Source organism: Platichthys flesus, chromosome 6 (genome assembly GCF_949316205.1).
Source record: "Platichthys flesus chromosome 6, fPlaFle2.1, whole genome shotgun sequence".
Classification (NCBI taxonomy): Eukaryota; Metazoa; Chordata; class Actinopteri; order Pleuronectiformes; family Pleuronectidae; genus Platichthys; species Platichthys flesus.
In genome coordinates this window covers 26,035,179-26,052,993 of record NC_084950.1, presented here as the reverse complement: position 1 = coordinate 26,052,993, position 17,815 = coordinate 26,035,179, and the positions used below count along the sequence as shown (strand labels likewise).

The following is a 17,815-nucleotide window of genomic DNA, read 5'->3' as shown; positions in this document are numbered from 1 at the left end:
CATGGCAGTGGGGCTCACAAACAAGCCCCCCCCATCACACTGACTCTGCTGACCCCCCCCCCCCCACCCTCGCACATAATTTATAACACTACATTATTGGCACTACCACCAATCTTTGCACCTTAAAACCGCACACAACACATTTACTGTATATATTATTTTTTCGATATTGTTGTTTTTTATATTGATGTTTATATTGCTCTATATTGTTGTTTTTATATTGTTGTTTGTAAAGTGCACCAACCACACCAAGGCAATTTCCTGTATGTGAAAATATACAAGGCAATAAAAAGAATTCTGATTCTGATTCTGATCTGCTGCTGCTCAGGCTGGATCCTATCCTGTATAAGAAATGCCAGGGTGATGCAGCTCGGCTCTGCCACACTCACGGCTGGAACGAGACCAGCGAGATGATGCCGCCGGGTGCCATTTTCTCCTGCTTGTACCGTCACGCTTACCGCTCTGTGGAGCAGGGGCGGAGGGTAAGTCTCTACTGTGATCACTCCGGTACAAGAGAGACTTTTTGTCTCTTTGCTTTTTAAAATAATTTAAAAGGATTTGTTCACCCACATGATAATACTGTTGTCTGTTTATACAGATTCAAGTTTGATATATACCTGCTCACACAATTACAATTAATTGCAGTTCTCATTCTGAACTATTTTATCCCACAGAAATAAAATTCAGGATCTATTCACTTGGTCATAACCAATTATTCTGTGTTATAGGGACAAAATGTGTTTGAAACTGTCACAGTGGATCAACAGCAGAAATGTCAGCAATGGAGATCTCAAAAATCATTGTTGAATTTAATAAAAAAAAAAAAATCAGCTAAATGTTTATAACCAAAATATAGATATTAGGGTCTGGGACGATCAATACTAATTACTACAATACTAATAATCTATGCAAAATCTACTACAACACTATGTTGCAATTTGATATGACCATTTTAGTGCAATTGTTAGTACTTTTATTCAACACTAGACAAAGGCTAAATTGTAATCATACACTTCGATAGAACATCTAAGTCATATTTCTACTAGTGCTGTCAGTTTAACGGCGTTAATTTTTTTATCGCGAGATTAACGCAGAGCTGCCAACTCTCACGCTTTCGCCGTGTGACACACGCTTTTGCATGTTGGTGGTTGACTGAGTCACATACATTTTTTAAAACATCATCGTATCAGGCCGTCTTGAAGTACAAGGAGGGGGCGAGTGTGTCTGTGTGTGTGTGTGTGTGTGTGTGTGTGTGTGTGTGTGTGGTTCCAGATAGCGCCCCGCCCCCTGCCCCTGCGCACTCGCTCAGAGAGACACAGTGAGATCAGAGCTCAGTGACTGACTGCTTCTTAACTATGGAAACAGTGAAAACACAGTGTTTCTCTGGTCTCAGCTGATCAGAGATCAGCGCCTCAGCTTCTCGATCAGAGCAGAAGCTGCAGTTAGTTTCTACCGAGCTTCAGTATCTGTGTTCACCTGCAGTCTGACCTGCTCTCGCTTTTTGTTTTAATATTTCGCCAACTAAAATATATATTTATAAGCTATTAGGTTGCATCTATATGTTTTTATTTATTTCAAAATAGGGTACTTCTTATTTAATACATTTTCCACAAATATGGGGAGGACTCAAATAGCCCTACACAGTTCTGTGTTTATTTTGTTTCAAAGTAGGCCGACACTTGCCTGTGTATTTTGTTTGTTTGTTATTTTGTTGCTTGTCTGTTTGAGAGGCCTGACTGCTATGTTCACAGCAAACTTGAAAAAAAGAAAATATTAAGCAATGGTTTAACTGCGCTATAGGCTCCTTAGAGTCCTTGTTTACCTGAAATGTGCACTTTATAATTTTATTTTGTAGCGCCCTGTTTGGCAATGTTGTTTTTCAATAAAATAAAACATTTGCATGAATCAAGCCAATCCACTTTTCACGTTGATAGCGCATTAAAAAAAAAAAAATGATGGGGAAAAAATAAATGAAGGGACATTTAGAATAGATACAAATTTGCGATTAATTTTGAGTTAACTATGACATAAATGCGATTAATCGCGATTAAATATTTTAATCTTTTGACAGCACTAATTTCTACAAATAAATGCTCATCACATGTCAGTCAGTCTGTAGAGTTTCATTTAAGTAGCATCCCCCTTCGTTCTGGCCTCAAGTAATGTTAATGAACAATTTGGATGTAGGATAAACTATGAGGATGTTATTGACTGATACAGAAGTATTCTTCCTTTTAGTGAAATTAAGCACTTATAGTAAAATGTATTTCTTCCATGATTAAGTAAAATTTAGTACTTTTATAAGGAAGTAAGTGTTCATGTTGTTGCTGTGAACTTGAAAGTCTCAATCAAGACATCCACACAACAACAGTTAGTTGTTAGCAGAAGTCAAACTGTTACTGGTCAGCGGTGCTGTTTTAAATTGTCGATTCGATTTATTCTTTGACTGTTACAAAAGACAGACTAAGAGCTCTCCACTTCACATGCTGAAGCTAACAAGCTAATCAGCTAGCATCAGCATGGTCATTCTTAACTCTGGTAAGTTTAAGTGAATTATTGTTATTGTTTTTTGCCCCTGTCAAATATACATTTATTACAGCAGGTTGCTGTATGAAAAAGAAAATACAGCCAATGGTAAATACAGTTTTTGTGAGCTTTCTCACTGACTATAATATTCTCATAGCTCCCTGGTGGGCCATCTGAAGCAGGAAACCAAGGTTTTACTGTGAGTATGTCCTGTCGCTAACAATCACAGTAAACTGGACATCTATCAAGATGACTGGTGGTTTGTTGGGGGAAGTGATTATATTCTGGTAATTCTTCGCTGGTATTGGTGCATGTGGGAGCTGATTTTCAAGAGTAATTGGTAAACTGAAGTAATCTACTGCACTGTGTTGTGAAGAATCAATACTTAGCTCCAGATAATCTTAATGTGCTTATATGTATTAATCAATTGCAGTGAAACAAGTTCTTGGTAAATCATCAGTATTGCATTTGCTTTGAAATGATACTCCAAACCTAAATTATCAGCCTTTGTATAAAGGTCTGGGCACACCAGAATTTATACTCCTAGATTTTACAGTGAATTGAGCTAATTTGAGTGGAATCATGACAAGCAGTGGATTAATGTTTGTGTTAACGTCAATCTGTGCAATTCATTTGTTTGAAGTTGATGAACTTTGACATATCATTTTCATGTCATTGCTCCACAGAGGAATAGGGAGTTAACAAGACATCAATCACATGTCTTGTTAAAGGCGTACATTTTTTGGTTCATATATATATATATATATATATATATATATATAAAGCTTTTCTTTTATTATAAATCACTTAATAAACATACAAATCTGAATATTTGAAAGGGCGCCCTTTGAAACATGTCTTTGTAAAGGATGGAAATACAACAATTCTGGAGTGGAGTATCAGTATAAAGCTTCAGTGAACAGTTAAAGGGAGCTGTTTCTCTGGTCGTTTCCTAACTGAACATGGAAATCATTCTCTTACAGCTCTCTCGGGACTGTAAGGTGGAGGTGCAGAGGATTCTCCACCAGAGGGCACTGGACGTGAAGCTGGACCCTGAGCTGCAGAAACGCTGTTTGACCGACTTGGGAAAGTGGTGTAGTGAGAAGACTGAGGCAGGACAGGAGCTTGAGTGTCTGCAGGACCATCTAGAGGACCTGGTGTCCGACTGCCGAGATGTCGTGGGAAACCTGACAGAGCTGGAGTCTGAGGTAACTACCACAGCTGCTGCAACTGCTGCTGCATTCCATAATATTCTGGTTCAGTGGCTATTGACACATTAAAACCTTTGGGTAGAGCAGGCAGGAGGCTGAACGTAGCATAAATTATGTTGTGGAAGTCTTGTTTTAATTTACTGCTCCTGCAGCAGCCCTTATTGTCCATAGCTCATTGTCTTTCATAGTTGACATCTTTGTCAGAATATTCTACTTGTAAGTCTCCAATTTTTAACCCTTCATTGTTTTTCTGCTGTATTGTCACATTTCCCATTTGACTAGGGGATTCATTGCATGTCTAAAAGCAACTTAAATTTAGACTACATAATCATTCTAAGATGGGTTTGTGCCCAAAGTGTGCAGTGCTTGTATTGGGAATGTGTCAAAATAAAGTAGATCTAATAATAATAACCAGTACTCTACCAATACAAACATGTAATGTTAACAATAAAATGTATAAGAAACTGCTTTTGAAAAAGGTACCTCATGATAAAGGGCTTGCTTTTCAGAAAAATTTATTAAAATTAGCTGATTTTAACTTTTATTTACCATTTTCACTTGCAAATGTGAAGTATTTCATATATGTTTCTCTTCAGTTCAAATGATATTTATAATTTACCTTTTCCACTGAAATCATGACTCCTCCCAATCACATTATCTGTCAAAATAATCATACTACGATTAATGCAGACCCCCGGTTTGAAACTTCCTCTAACCAAATCTAATTCTTACAGTGACTATATATCAGCATCATCAGAGCTGACTGATCTGATCTTACTGGATATTTTGTGTTAACTGCATTGCTCCATTTGTTCTGTGCTCAGGATATTCAGATCGAGGCACTGCTTATGAGAGCCTGTGAACCCGTCATCCAGGCCCACTGCCACGTGAGTCTTTTCCACCGACTACTGATAGCAGTTCTGAAATCCATTTTAAGTAATAGGAAGAATTTTTGAAATTTTTAGCACCTACAGAAGAGATATGCTCGCTTGATATAAGGAAGTCCACCGTGTTAAAACTGGCCTCTAAAGCCAGTGTACTGAAGAAAGAGTATCAAGCAGGAAGGATTTCAAATTGACTCTAAATGCATGATGAATAAACATTTTATTACACATCTGTAAGAGATTTAATTGTTGCAAATGATTCAGTTCTAAAAAAAATACTACCTCTTTTTGAAAGTCTACATGTCTCTGTTTGTCAGGAGGTAGCTGATAATCAGATCGACACTGGTGATCTGATGGAGTGCTTGGTTCAAAACAAACACCAAAAGGAGATGAATGAGAAGTGTGCAGTGGGAGTGACACACTTCCAGCTGGTGAGCAGGCCGGTCAAATTATGTTAAGTCTTAAAGGTTCAGTGTGTAGTATGCAGTGGGTTTGAGTGGTGAAGCGTATAGCAGAACCAAAGGTCCTTGAGTAAGAACAAAGGCAATAATCCCTTTCAAGAGCAAGTTTTTGGTTTGTCCGATGTTTGCTGATAGATCCCCCTAAATCCTCCACACTGGACGTTTAACCCAATTCTCAGTTATATCACTTACAATGAAGATGCAACTGTGTAGGCACTTGTTTTCCATTAAATCTGTCACTAATAAATACTGTGTTTCTTTCCTCAGATTCAGATCAAGGATTTCCGTTTCTCCTATAAGTTCAAAACAGCCTGCAAGGAGGATGTCCTCAAACTGTGTCCCAACATCAAGAAGAAGTAAGACCCACATACTCAATCATGAGAAAAAAAAGAGGCTTCAGACAAATACAGCAGAACTTTATACACACACACACACACAAGTTATTTCTATAAAGCCATCAGCTCAGTTATAAAGTTTTGCTCATGAACAACCTGTCATTAGGATTGACTGAGCACGTAGATCATGATATCGAGGTCCTCTACCTGTCTCTTGCAGTACTATTTGAATTAAGTTATGTAAAGTACTGTTTTACTTAACTTAAATATGTTATTACAATAGCTCAGTGTAAACTATAAATGGAACATGTATTTAGGAGTAAGGGTGATGAAATAAACAGAAACTGTTAAATATGTGAATTATGCGTTGAGAAAATCTGTCTGTTCACAGCTCAGTCTCAGGATTTCATTTTGAGCCACTACATAAAAAACAGAAATGTAAAACAAGCTTGGTGCAGCTTATAGCAGATATTTTTGAAAAACCTGAATGATGTTACAAAAAATCTGTGAAATGTCCGAAATCCAACTTAATTTCCAGAGGCAGATCGTAGCTCAGGCGTTGACTCCTATCAAATAGCATTGCCTAAACCAAACTCATACATAAACAAATGATGTTGTAGTGGTTGGAATTAATGTAGAATTCAGACGGTAAAGTTACAAAAGTGATGTTTTTAAACACGTGCGCACACAACACGAGAAGCGCACAGTCAGGACATCAGGGTTAAAGTGAAGTTTCCCTCTCCAGTTATCTAAAACAGCTCATAAACACTCAAAACCTGGGATGAAAGGGACAACGGTTAGCTCTTTATGGGCTCACAAGACAAAATGGTCGGAAGCCAAACACTCTCTTTTTGCTGTTATTTCCACAACTTATTAACAGACTCTCCATAGCGAGAAGTAAAAACAATCAGACTGAGGTGAATAACCCTATGTCTTTCTGTCATTCAGGGTGGACGTAGTGATGTGCCTCAGCACCACAGTGAGGAACGACACGCTGCAGGAGGCCAAGGAACAGCGGGTGTCTGTCAAATGTCGTAAACAGCTCCGGGTGGAGGAGGTAGAGATGGTACGTTCACTGACACAGCAACATCACAGTCGGTCACCTGATGTCTCACTGAGACAAAACAGCCGCACAGAGAAACGGATTAAATGTCAGCTTTTGTTTGTGTGTCCATGTTTTCTCTATCTCTACTAAATCCTCTTTGAATCTCTGCAGTCGGAGGATATCCGTCTGGAGCCGGAGCTTTACGACTCCTGTAAGCAGGACATCACCAGACTGTGTCAGAATGTGGCTTACGGCAACGCACAGGTCAGGAGACATGCATACAAAAGCACGAATTTCTGCACGTCCACTTCAAAAAGACACATTTTACTTTTAGTCAAGTTATCAAACCTTGACATCTTGCTAAAATGTGTGTACAACATTTGGTAGTTTCATTTCAGTTGAAAAATGTTTCAGTCAGTACAAGTACTGTGACAACATTTTTAGCATTGAAGAGCTGAAACAGTTGTGGATACTGTCATTTCCGAGCAGATGGCAGGTCCCTCCCTTCAAAAATAGTTTGTTTGTGAGCATTTATGTAACATTATTTTTGGCTGTAAATAGGTATATAGTATGATATGGATTTTTCCTGCCGATAGCATAACTGATATTGGCCTGTTTAGAATGGCTGGTACACATATTAATTTCACATTTCTGTATGATAAATAGATGTTCATAGCGTGTAGCTTATTCACACCTGAGGGTTAAATGGCTAAGATATAGTAAGCAAATATGGATGATTTTGATATTCCTTTGTTAACGCAAAAAAACTGTTCTGACTCAGATCTGAGTTTTTTTGTCGATTACATCAGAAAACTTCAAACAAATTTAGGTAAGAACATTTCCCCTTCAAATTAATTTAATGTACTAAAATAGTAGTTTAAATCAAAATACGTGCATTAAAAACAAAGGCTATTATAGACTGACAATATCTCTGAGCAGAAATGTAAATTATTAATCACAATTAGTTGAAACAAAATATGAAGCGCACCCTTCATTGAAAACATAAAGGGAGCTCTTTACAACACACTGTAAAGTGTGCGCCATACAGCCCAAGCTTGCAAGCCCACAGTCCTCCATAGCCATGGTCATAGTGCAAGCATTGTACCAAAGTACACAGTGAGCCCTCTCCTTTGTTATTTTCCAATGCTTGAACATAGTTTCAAAAGCTTAACAACTGCTGCTCAATGTGACGCGGAACACTCCTGCGCTTGAGAACACATCCGTTTCATTTTTAAATCATCATCCAGCCACTGAGCCGTCAAACTTCGCATACTCACTGGACTGACGACTGGGGTCGATATGTAAATAGTAACTTATGCTACTTACATTGCTATCTATCAGAGTATGAATGTGTGCGACGAGCACATCATATAGTTCCGGCAGGGACACATCTGAAAAGTAGTGGCGACTGGGCCGAGTCTGCGCGAATGTGCCATTACCGGCAAAATCCTTGGTCTTCTAGCACGGAAAATGGCTGGTCAACAAGAGCGATACATTCTGTGATTTTGTTATTAATTTCTTTAGCCTTTGGACTGTCTCTAGCAAACCTGCAGTTCTCAAATGCCTGCTGGATAGGCACTGCCACACTGACCCTCGCTGTGGCCTTTTTCCTCGTCATGATGATGGACTCTAAGGTGACTTATGAGATTGGTAGTGATAGAATTTGCAAATGTTTTTCTCCCTCTCGGAACCTTTGTAAAACATTTATTGCAAATTGTAAAACTACAGTCACTGTCAGAAACTGTGAAAAACTAATTTTCAGTTCCTATGTAGCACGGGTATGGACCGGTATGGACGGGCGCGGTATAATGTCATCATGACCTTCGTTTATCAGACATTTAATCGGCTGTGATTTCATTAATCATCAATAAATAATAATATAAACTTCCCATTATCAAGCAGATAACTTATCGGGTTGATATTTATATTGCGCATCCTTAGTTTTAAATGATTGACCAGGGAAAAAATATTCTCGATTTGTTCAGTATTTATCAAGTATGGTGAACCAGGCAGCTGCAGAACGGTACTGCATTGTAAACAGCTTTTGTCTATTTTACAAGATGTGGATTGTTGTTTTTTGATACTAACAGACTCAGATTATAACAGACAACATAATGGACAGGATTACTACAGTGACATGATGTTATGTTGGAGAGAGGGATTTTCTTGTTGAACCAGAAACGGCTGTTGTTTATGTTCAAAGTAATTAGCCTCCACTGATGATACCATTAAACTGTTTTGTTGATATTATTATTATTATATTATTTACCCAACTTATATTGTCCCATAACACAATTTGGATGAGGAGTCAATCACCTGATTGCATTTCATTTGATGAAATAAGTACATTTGATCAGCAGTGTGTGCATTATACACAGTTAATACTTCATTATGTGCATGTACATTTTAAGGTTTTAAAACCGCTTTGCCTGTCTGCTTTCCTCATCAGTCCACTCTAAGGAAATTTCTGTATTAAATACAAATTACTCACCAGTGATCGAATCTGTTCATGTGTGTCCCTGTAGGTCATTGAGTGTCTGAAAGAGAATAAGCGTCAGTTGACTTCTCGCTGCCACCAGCGGATATTCAAGCTGCAGGAGGTGGAGATGGTCGATCCTGAACTGGACTACCAGCTGATGAGAGTCTGCAAGCACATGATCAGGGTAGGTCCACTAAATCTTTGCCAAAACGATGGACCTGTGATACCACATCTGCTGCTGGTAATTTGTCACTTCCCAGTTAACACATGTCAATTTGGGTGAGCTGAATATTTTTGTAAACATTCCACCAAACTGCATGTGTAACCTGACTATTTTTGGTCCTATTATGTTTGTTTTTATGTACGTAACATGGGTGTTTTTGTTGTTGTTTTCAGCGGTTCTGTACAGAGTCAGAGGGGAAGAACGTTCTTCAGTGTCTGAAACAGAACAAGAACAGTGAGCTCATGGATCCTAAATGTAAACAGATGATCACGAAGAGACAGATCACCCAGAACACAGGTAAACAATCTCACAATTCTTTTCTCTCTGCATCATCAAGACCACAAGTAGGACTGCTGACTTTTTCTGAATGTGTACGTGTACGTGTCCCTGTCTAGACTACAGGCTGAACCCGGTGCTAAGGAAAGCCTGTAAAGCAGACATCCCTAAGTTCTGTCAGCCCATCCTGAACAAAGCAACCGCAGACAGCGAGCTGGAGGGTCAGGTCATCTCCTGCCTCAAACTCAAATATGCCGACCAGGTCAGAATCAATATCTATAAACTATACAAACATTAGGACTGTGGTGCGGGTTGTTTTTTGAATTGTAGTTTGTACAGTGATATTTTGAACATCCAACAGTAAAATGGTTTGTGTGGACATGAATTAATAGGGGGAAAACATCCCCTCTGCCTGGGAGAGGCGGTGGTCTAGTGGCAGAAACTTGGACTATGGGCAGAGAATGTCTCTAGTTCGTCTCTGGTTCGACTCCACGGAGAGACAACAAAAGATGAACCTGGATTGATCTGTCCAAAAATCCAAGAGAATCCCTACCCTGTCTAGTGCCCCTGAGCAAGGCACCTTACTCCCCCAACATCTGCTCCCCGAGTGCCGTACATGGTCGCTCACTGCTCCGTGTGTTCTGCACCAGATGGGTCAAAAGCATAGATTAAATTTCCCTACCTGCATGAGTGTGCCTTTGCATGTCTGTGCATGTGTTTGGGACTAATAAATGCATCTTAATCTTAATCTAGTCACAAGGCTCTATTATTAATTCTTCAAGTGATATTTACCACATACGTATTAATGCCTGTATTTGTGTGATGTGGCAGCGTTTGTCTACAGACTGTGAAGATCAGATCAGGGTCATCCTGCAGGAGTCAGCGCTGGACTACAGACTGGACCTTCAGCTGCAGATCCATTGCACACAGGAGGTTTATAAATTTCTGCTTTCAAACAACACACTGTGAAAATGCTGATAATTCTGAGCATATGTTATGGTAATTTGATTATTCAAAATTATAAAATTGAATAAAAAAATGAAGGCTTTCAGTTCTTTAATGCACACTAAAAAACTGTGCTACCGATCATACACAGCATTTTGACAACAGAATGTTGACGTAAAATAGAAATTCATACAAACAATGGCACCAATGTGAAAACAATGACAAGATGTCATCTGGTGTGTAGATCTCCAGTCTGTGTCCGGAGGAGGCAGCAGCTCAGGAGCAGACGGGGCAGGTGGAGGAGTGTCTCAAGGTCAACCTACTAAAGATCAAACAGGACCCCTGTAAGAAGGTAAATCAACCCACTGCTGCCGTCACTGAGTACTGAGCAGAAACGTTTACCCCAGCAACATGACGTTCAGCCAGCACAGATGCTGATTTATTATATTTAAAAACAATTCCACATATCAGCTTTATATAGAATAAGAGGAAACACATTTAAAAAATTTTACCTCTCTGGATTTTAGTTCTAACATATAACATTTTCCTCTTTCTTACTCATTTACCACATGCTGCTTATTCCTGCTGACCTTCCATTTCCTCCTCCACATCTTCATCTTTTTTGGCCTTTTCAAAAATATTTCACCTTCCTTCCCCTCTTATTCCCCTGCCCCCTTCATCGTCCTGCAGGAGGTGTTGAACATGCTGAAGGAAAGTAAAGCGGACATCTTCGTCGACCCTGTCCTCCACACAGCCTGCGCTCTGGACATCAAGCACCACTGTGCCGCCATCCCACCTGGCAGGGGGCGCCGTGAGTTCACAAACTACCAAACACCTCAGCTGTGAAGTAAACACGAAAAATATAATGTCCCCATTTTATTACTAATATTGAAGGTTCTGGTGATAAAAGATCTAGATTATTGCCCCACAAAAAGTCTCCTTTTATAAATTGATATTATTTCAGGGACAAGTTATTGATCCCTTTAATTTAGAGTTCTCCTATCCTAAATAGCCATTTAGAATAGAACTCCTACAAACATCCAAACACTATGAAAGTGGTTTAAAAGAAAAACTCCAGTTCACATCATCTTTCCAACTTTCTGGTTATACTACCATATTCCACAATGCCATATTTGGTAGTCATAGGGAAGACAGAAACAGGAGATGCCGGGGAAAGACGAGGAAGCAACATGCAGCAAAGGCCCCAGCTGAAACTGTCACAAGTTTAATTATATATAATTACACATAGAACAATTTCAAAAGTGAAGACTGAGTGGGTTGTAACCATAGACTCTAAATCATTTAAGCTCAAACAATGCAGCTACAAGTCAAGATAACACATCCATGTTGTTAATGTTGGGTTTGTTTTGTCAGAGATGTCTTGTCTCATGGAGTCGCTGCTGGACAAACGCATTCGTCTGCAGCCAGAATGCAAGAAGAGACTTCAGGATCGCATAGACATGTGGAGCTACGCTGCCAAGGTACGTGACCCCCGGCTTCCTCGCACTGTCAGCGAAACAGTCCAAACACTGAAAACACAGGCGCCGGTAATGTGACAGAGCAAGAGAAAATCTGAGCTTCTCACACCACAACACAAAATAACTACAAAAACAGGAGCTTTGCTGTTAGTTTTCTCAAGTCAGTGGAGACAAACTTAAGTAACAGTATCTATTTATCAATCCATCAGAGGAATTGCCGAAGTCATTCAGCTTCATTAACCTCACTCTCAAGGCTCATTGTTTCTGAAATTGCTTGATGGAATTAGCTGCAGAAAATCTTAGATTGCATTCATTGAAATAAAGTGAACAAAATAAATATGTATAAACAATAGAAATAGTGAGTAAAAATATATATATATATATTTATTTTTTTATTGCTTTTCTTATGTGTGTTGTATTTATTGGGGCTTTTATGTTTCTATGTTCATTGTTTGCACCAATAATCAGAGCAAATTCCTGGTAGGTGTAAACCTACTTGGCAATAAATACCTTCTGATTCTGAAAACAAACATTTTGAAATTGATTTAACAAGCTGCACAAACCTTCATTAGTTTTTTCGTTAGAGAAACTATATATTTGTTTACAGCATATATTGAGACTTAATATACAATATAGTACAGCTGCGTTAATCAAAATATTAGTTATGAGAGGTACCCCACTATCCCCCACTCTCTTCCATCCCCTCTTGTTCCCTTGAAGTCCATGTCCACCAGATTTACAATGTAGTGCAGTGACAATTTATCGGGGATAAATGAAGCAGTGCTATTATAATACAAACAAACAGGTGAGAAAGAACATTCAAATAGAAATCTAAATAAATACATACATAGTGGAGGAGATACAATTTCAACGATATGTAATAAGCTGTAGACAAGCTGGTGAAAATGGTATTTCATTTTAAAGTTGTTTTTAAAACATCGCTTTAGGGGGAACTTTCATTTAGTTTTTTTACTGAAATTTGTTGTTGTTGTAAAATTGGGTCTTTTAGTTTCCTCAGTGGCAGAGATAAGGCAAAGCATTTCCTGTTCCCCAGTTATTACAAGCTCCAAACTTTCTCCATGTTTACCTGAAAAAAATCCTGAGTGCTAATTTGTCAACAGGGCAGCTTCTTTTGTCCTTGAACATTGTAAAGCCGCCACGAGTTTTAAATTCAGAAATCTTGTCGCCTTCTGTTTATAGGTATTCTTTTAATGTGAGAAACTACATGTAGTATTGAGGTTTTTTTTTTAACAGGAGCTTAGTATGAAGACATTATTTCTGTATAAGAGAGTATGACATGACTGTGCTGTCTTGTCCATATGATCCACCAGGTGGCTCCCGCTGAGGGTTTCTCAGACCTGGCCATGCAGGTGATGACATCACCATCCAAGAACTACATCCTGACTGTGACTGGTGCAGGTGTTGCACTGCTCTTCTTGATGGGGCTGCTTTGTGGCCGTTTCACTAAGCGTGTCACTCAGGAGCTGAAGGACAGGTAGACCACGCCAACTCTGGGGTCTGGACACACCCACAGGAGAAACGACCGCAGCTGAAATAGGACCACCCCTCCCCATCATTTAACCCCCCTGACGGCCACAGCTACTCTATCTCCTTCTCCATTTTGCACCCCTGTTTCATTTCAAATCACTTCCTGCTCTTCTTGAGTGACATCACTCACAGTCTCGCAAATGAAAGTGGAAGTCCACATCCATATGGATTTTTCTTCAGATCTTTTCCAACATAGGGCGCTGGGTCATCCTGCTGTTTTAAATGCGCTCACCCGATGTAGATGCAGTATTACTTGACTTTTTTTTTTTTTCTTCCTCCCCCTGCCCCCATTACCATGGTTGGAGGGGTGGGGTAAGGAAAGGAGAGGGAGGGGGATGAGTTAGTCTGGGGTTTAAGGATACGGGGTCAAAGGTGAAACTTAAGGGGAGAGGGATGTGGATGAAAATGTAAAGTGTAAATGTGTAGAAAGTGGGATGGGAAATGCTCATGTATAGAGACTACAGTGTATGTGTGTGTGTGAGATTCTATGTGTGAGTGCAGGTTTGTGAATGTGTGTAATGTAAACTGTCTTTGATCCACCAAATTATTTTAGTTTGTCCTCCTGCTTAAAGGTTTTTGGGATTGTTTGGTTCTGGATATATCAATTTGATACCTTTTTTTTTGGGATGATGTGCTAGAATTTATTGCCATGGGACTGCCAGGCGGGTGGTGCCAACCAGCCAGCCCTCCACCAAGCCACAAAGATGAGAAAAAAGGAGGGTGGGAGCCAGCTCGCTCAAAGCGGCACTACAACAGGGATGACTTGTTGATAAGTTTTCTTTCTTTTTTTTTATTTGAAACAACAGACCTGGCAACCTCGGCTCTCCTTTGATGCAGTTTTTAAAAGCCTAATCTGTGCCGTAGCGCACCACATCCACCTGCCACTCCCAGTTTAGCTGATGTCACAGTCTTAGCAGCTGCTTGGGAAGTTCTGGCCTCGTTCCATCACGCCACCGGATAAATAGTGATCCCTGACTGAATCTGAACTGGCTGGAGCAGACATATTGGAAAAACAGGCAGAAGCTGAGAGCAATGCAGGAAAAAAAAGAAGAAAGAAAGACAAAAAAATACTTTACATTATCATGAAGATGTGAACATTTTGTGTAACGATGATACTGGAATCATAGCACATTCTTAGTTCTTTTTTTATATCTATAAATATATATATATATATATATATATATATATATTGTTTTGTCATAGCCTTATTTATTTGTTTACTAATGGACAAACTTTTTTTTAATGATTTGAATGTTCTCTGGTTGCCTTTTCTCCAGCGAGTAAGTGTGGGATGGAGGGGGGAAGGTGTCTGCGTCCTCAAGGTTTCAACTTACTCCAGCAGACTGCTATTTCTTTCCCACAGGGGGCAGCAAACGCCTCTTTGGTCAGCAGGGTGAGTTGTCACAGTAACCAGAACACTCAGTGACTGTTGATCAGTGAGGCTCCACATAATCTGAGCTTGTGACTGAACTAGACAAATCCAGTCGTTACATGGATGTCTCGAATGTGATGATACTTTGGGAATGACCACTGCTGCTTCACTTTTGAAACCGATCGGTGATTTGGACATTAAGACCAAACAGGAAGTTTGATTAAACTGTTACGTATTGTTCGGATCATGTAAGAGATGTTGATTTGACTCTGTACGAAACAAAACAACTGGGCTGATTCACATAATAGAAAATGCAATGTTCAAGTTTGAGGCGTTAAAGCAAAGCAGACAACTGTGTGATATTTAGCATTTTAATTCTGAGTCATTAAATTCATTGGCTGTTTGGCTGTGTATTTGATGCATCATTTGAAATATGACGGTTAAAGTTGGCGGAAGAAGGCAGTCGAGGTTTCGCTGTCAGCTACTTTGCCGACTGTAAAACCACCAGAGGGGAATGTGTCCCCTCCCAGCTCGAGCCTGTCATGTGCACTCGTGTGCACTGTACTGCGTGACAAACTGTAAACTACTCACCCTGCAGTTAGGCTGAACTGCAGATTTTTGTCTCTAGTTGTTGCAGCTTGGTGAGGTGAGCGCTGCCCTCCCTGCTTGAAAGTGAGATGCTCCGATTCATTCAACTGCCTTTGCGGTTTTTTTTATCCCTCATTTGACATCCGTTTTATCAAAGCGTGCCTACTCACCGTCCCGCTGAGGGATCCCACTGTACAGAACATCCCAGAACCCCCTGAGGCACCAAGCAGAGGGCCTTTGAGTGTGTGTTGGTGTTTGATGGATGATGTGCGTTTGTGTGTGTGTGTTGCCCACAGATTTCAGACAGAATGCTGCGTGATCTCTAGTCGATTCCTTGCGGTCTTAGTTGTCCCAGGTGATGGCGACCAAAACGTTTGATTTAAAGTTTGTGATGATAAAGATGTTTTTGTAAACTATATTTTGTGTCTGAATCCGTGGAGCTCCTCAGTCATCTTCTGATTTATTTTCTCCCTGTACAAATTTTTTGTTCTGTACAGATGAAAATTGGAAAGTTTGTTAATAATAAAGTCTGCAAGGTTTCTATTCCACTGTCATGTCTGTTTATTTCATTTTATTTCAACGAGAAGTATTTTGCGCAAGTGTGTATTAATTATTAAAACCGAAAACTTGACACACTTACCTACCTAAGGTGTATTAATTCACCTCTGAAAATATCCCTAACAATATCATATAGTTTGATTAAAAGCTACAGCGACAGCTGCTCACTGTTAATGACCCTTTTAATGAGCTGAAAGAAAGAAAGAAGATAAATAATATTACATATATTAGGAGACCCTAAGGTTTTGGTCTCTGTTGACAGTGAGAAAATTGAGATGCCGGTGTTGTTCACTAAAAGAAAATTGTTTGTTCTTTTACTGCAAGTAGAATGACTAATGATACAAATAAAAACATAATTGTGCTATATCACTAAAAATGAAGCCAACATATCATGAGCGCTGCCATATTGAGCTGAAAAAATATCTTACATTTGGAGCCAGAAGGTGCACAGTCGTGATCAGGAAGTGAGGCATGTATACATGCTGATACAACTCAACATCATACATGACACAGGTCTTGGTTGAATGTGAGAAAGTTTCATATCATATCTTCAAACAACTTTCTTATTCTTACCAACAGTGAAGGTGTCACTGGTGTTACAGGTCAATGGGACACCATCTGATGTGGAGGTGGAGAATTAAACACTGAGTGAAAACTCTGTCATCAACATCAAGAGTCTCATGTTAAGTCTGCTGGGCAGCGTGATCTCTGATGTAATAACTAAATATATGTTTATATAACACATTTGAGATCATGTTTACCATCAACATATAAGTTATATTTAATCTCTAACTCAGTTCATATCTGTTATATGTTTTGCACGAGTGAACAGGTCGAGTGTCTGGATTCCTTCCTTTTTCATCCTCTGGCATGTGAAGGTGATAAGTGTCTTGTTAGCTCGTGTTGGCTGCGATCCTTTACAAATATTGACTCACTCATATGATGTGGTCTCTGTATGCTGACATGTATGGTTCGCTTTTTCTCAGAGGATTTGTCTAAAAATATAGATACCATATGTATGTATGTTCTCCATGCAGCCATACATGCGTGTGAGATGGTATCTGCAGACATTCAGTGTAAACAAATGTGTCTGTATGTCTGGTCTGTGCCTGCTTCAGGCCATCTCACAGATCTGTGTTAAATTCTTCAGTCCGACAGACTGAAGCGCATCGACCTCACAGCTTCTGTTGAACACAACAATGTAAATGCCTTAAAACATCCAAATTTGCATCCATGTGACACGATGTTGAAAAAGGTCATTTTAGCAACATAAGAACTAGGCGAAGCACAGATTCTCAGCACTGTGGGGAAAAAAATAAATATTCATAATTTGTGACGCTAATGCATTTTCACATTCATCCGCGGATCATACAACTCACTAATAATAATAATACATTTTATTTGTAAGGCACTCTTTATCCGAGAATGTCAGAGTGCCACAAGTACATAGTCAAAAATCAAAAATCAGAGACCGTTCCATAGGCGGGGCGCTGCTGAGCAAAAGGCCCGGTCGCCCATGGTGCGGAGCTTGGTGTTGGGAACCCGAAGGAGCGAGCTACTGTGCTTCTCAAATTCAATTATAAATTTAATGTCATCCATGTTTAAAAATTTCTCCGCTGTTTACTCCGTTAAATAACGGGTGTCGAGGGTAAATTACGTATTCTCCACTCAAGCCTATTTGGAGAATACGTAGCCCCCCCCCCCCCCCCCCCCCCCCCCCCCCCCTCCTCTCTTTTTATCTTTATGACTGCTTGTGTGTCTGTAGTGGATGGGCAGAGGGGGACATTTAAGAATGTGGTTGCTAAAAGTGGTAAAATAAAAAACTCCAAGACAAAGAAGGTGATCACAAAGTATGGGATGCATATTTGATCATTTATATCATGTAA

The 17,815-nt window shown here is 39.6% G+C and overlaps 1 protein-coding gene across 2 annotated transcripts in view; it reads left to right on the top strand.

The window, feature by feature from the left end:
* The window catches only part of glg1a (golgi glycoprotein 1a), a 37,419-nt gene extending 21,505 nt beyond the window's left edge, over positions 1-15,914 (top strand). Inside the window, exons 11-26 of one of the 2 annotated variants that reach the window (XM_062389382.1) lie at positions 329-482; positions 2,684-2,725; positions 3,510-3,734; positions 4,562-4,624; positions 4,939-5,052; positions 5,350-5,438; positions 6,366-6,483; positions 6,634-6,726; positions 8,988-9,125; positions 9,338-9,461; positions 9,560-9,702; positions 10,272-10,373; positions 10,630-10,737; positions 11,076-11,196; positions 11,760-11,866; positions 13,195-15,914. In XM_062389382.1, the coding sequence (XP_062245366.1) occupies positions 329-482; positions 2,684-2,725; positions 3,510-3,734; positions 4,562-4,624; positions 4,939-5,052; positions 5,350-5,438; positions 6,366-6,483; positions 6,634-6,726; positions 8,988-9,125; positions 9,338-9,461; positions 9,560-9,702; positions 10,272-10,373; positions 10,630-10,737; positions 11,076-11,196; positions 11,760-11,866; positions 13,195-13,362 (1,909 nt within the window). In that variant the 3' untranslated portion in view covers positions 13,363-15,914. The remainder of the gene's footprint in view (positions 1-328; positions 483-2,683; positions 2,726-3,509; positions 3,735-4,561; positions 4,625-4,938; positions 5,053-5,349; positions 5,439-6,365; positions 6,484-6,633; positions 6,727-8,987; positions 9,126-9,337; positions 9,462-9,559; positions 9,703-10,271; positions 10,374-10,629; positions 10,738-11,075; positions 11,197-11,759; positions 11,867-13,194) is intronic. The other variant, XM_062389384.1, reaches the window with a different exon arrangement.
* Positions 15,915-17,815: the final 1,901 nt, after the last annotated feature.